Source organism: Opisthorchis viverrini (assembly GCF_000715545.1).
Source record: "Opisthorchis viverrini unplaced genomic scaffold opera_v5_5845, whole genome shotgun sequence".
NCBI lineage: Eukaryota > Metazoa > Platyhelminthes > Trematoda > Opisthorchiida > Opisthorchiidae > Opisthorchis > Opisthorchis viverrini.
Genome location: NW_008758880.1, coordinates 1 through 779, shown reverse-complemented (window position 1 = coordinate 779; position 779 = coordinate 1). Strand labels below are relative to the sequence as shown.

Sequence of the window (779 nt, the reverse complement as noted above, 5' to 3'; positions counted from 1 at the left end):
GCGATGAGTGGTGGATTAGCAGGGTCGTGATTGCCGTCTAACCACATCTCATTCACATAGGTTTTTCACACCTAACTGGCAATGAGCTTGTTGGTCACGTCTTGTGGACCTCTTTGTTCTTCTGATGCAACGGACCACTCTTCCGACGATCAATCGTTACCTTTAATGTACCTTGGTATGGATTTCCTGATAGGGGGATTGTTTTTCCTTCGGTGAATGCCAAATGGTTTTTGGCATCTGAAGGCATTCCAGAAACCCAGTCCGAAGATTGACGCGTATGTGAAGGAATTTACTGTCCAAGTGGCTGTGATGGTTTCCTTCCACCATCCTATTTTCTCTAAACTCATCATATCAAGATTGGAACATAACGACTAGTCATCATAAACGGCATATACAAGTGTTTCTTCTTTATTTTCAGGGCAATACTGGATCAATCCTAGCGGTAACCCTCTTAATGAACCAACAAAGGCAATTTGCCGATCACGCAACAAAGAGACATGTATCAGCAGCAAGAAAAGTAGATTTGAGTCAAAAGAATGGTCAACAGCAACGCCGAACGAGAAGAGGATATGGCTTCAACATATCAACAACTTTGGTGAGGTATGTTTACAAAATTTCCCAAAGACCTAAAGTCTGGGGTATTCCATTTATCTAATTAAAAACAGAATAACAAGACCAATCTACGAAGTGTAGAAAAAAGGCAAAACGACCTATACTTATGAGACCGTGTGTCGCAGAGGTGTGCATTCACAGACAGTAGATGATAAGTGTGGGCAAAA

General features: G+C 41.7%; 1 protein-coding gene across 1 annotated transcript; it reads left to right on the top strand.

The window, feature by feature from the left end:
- Positions 1-418: 418 nt before the first annotated feature.
- Positions 419-598, top strand: T265_16147 (hypothetical protein; the record flags this gene model as incomplete). The annotated part of the gene is made up of 1 exon (XM_009179683.1): positions 419-598. A coding segment is annotated over one exon (144 nt), but the record flags the coding sequence as incomplete, so codon positions are not given.
- Positions 599-779: the final 181 nt, after the last annotated feature.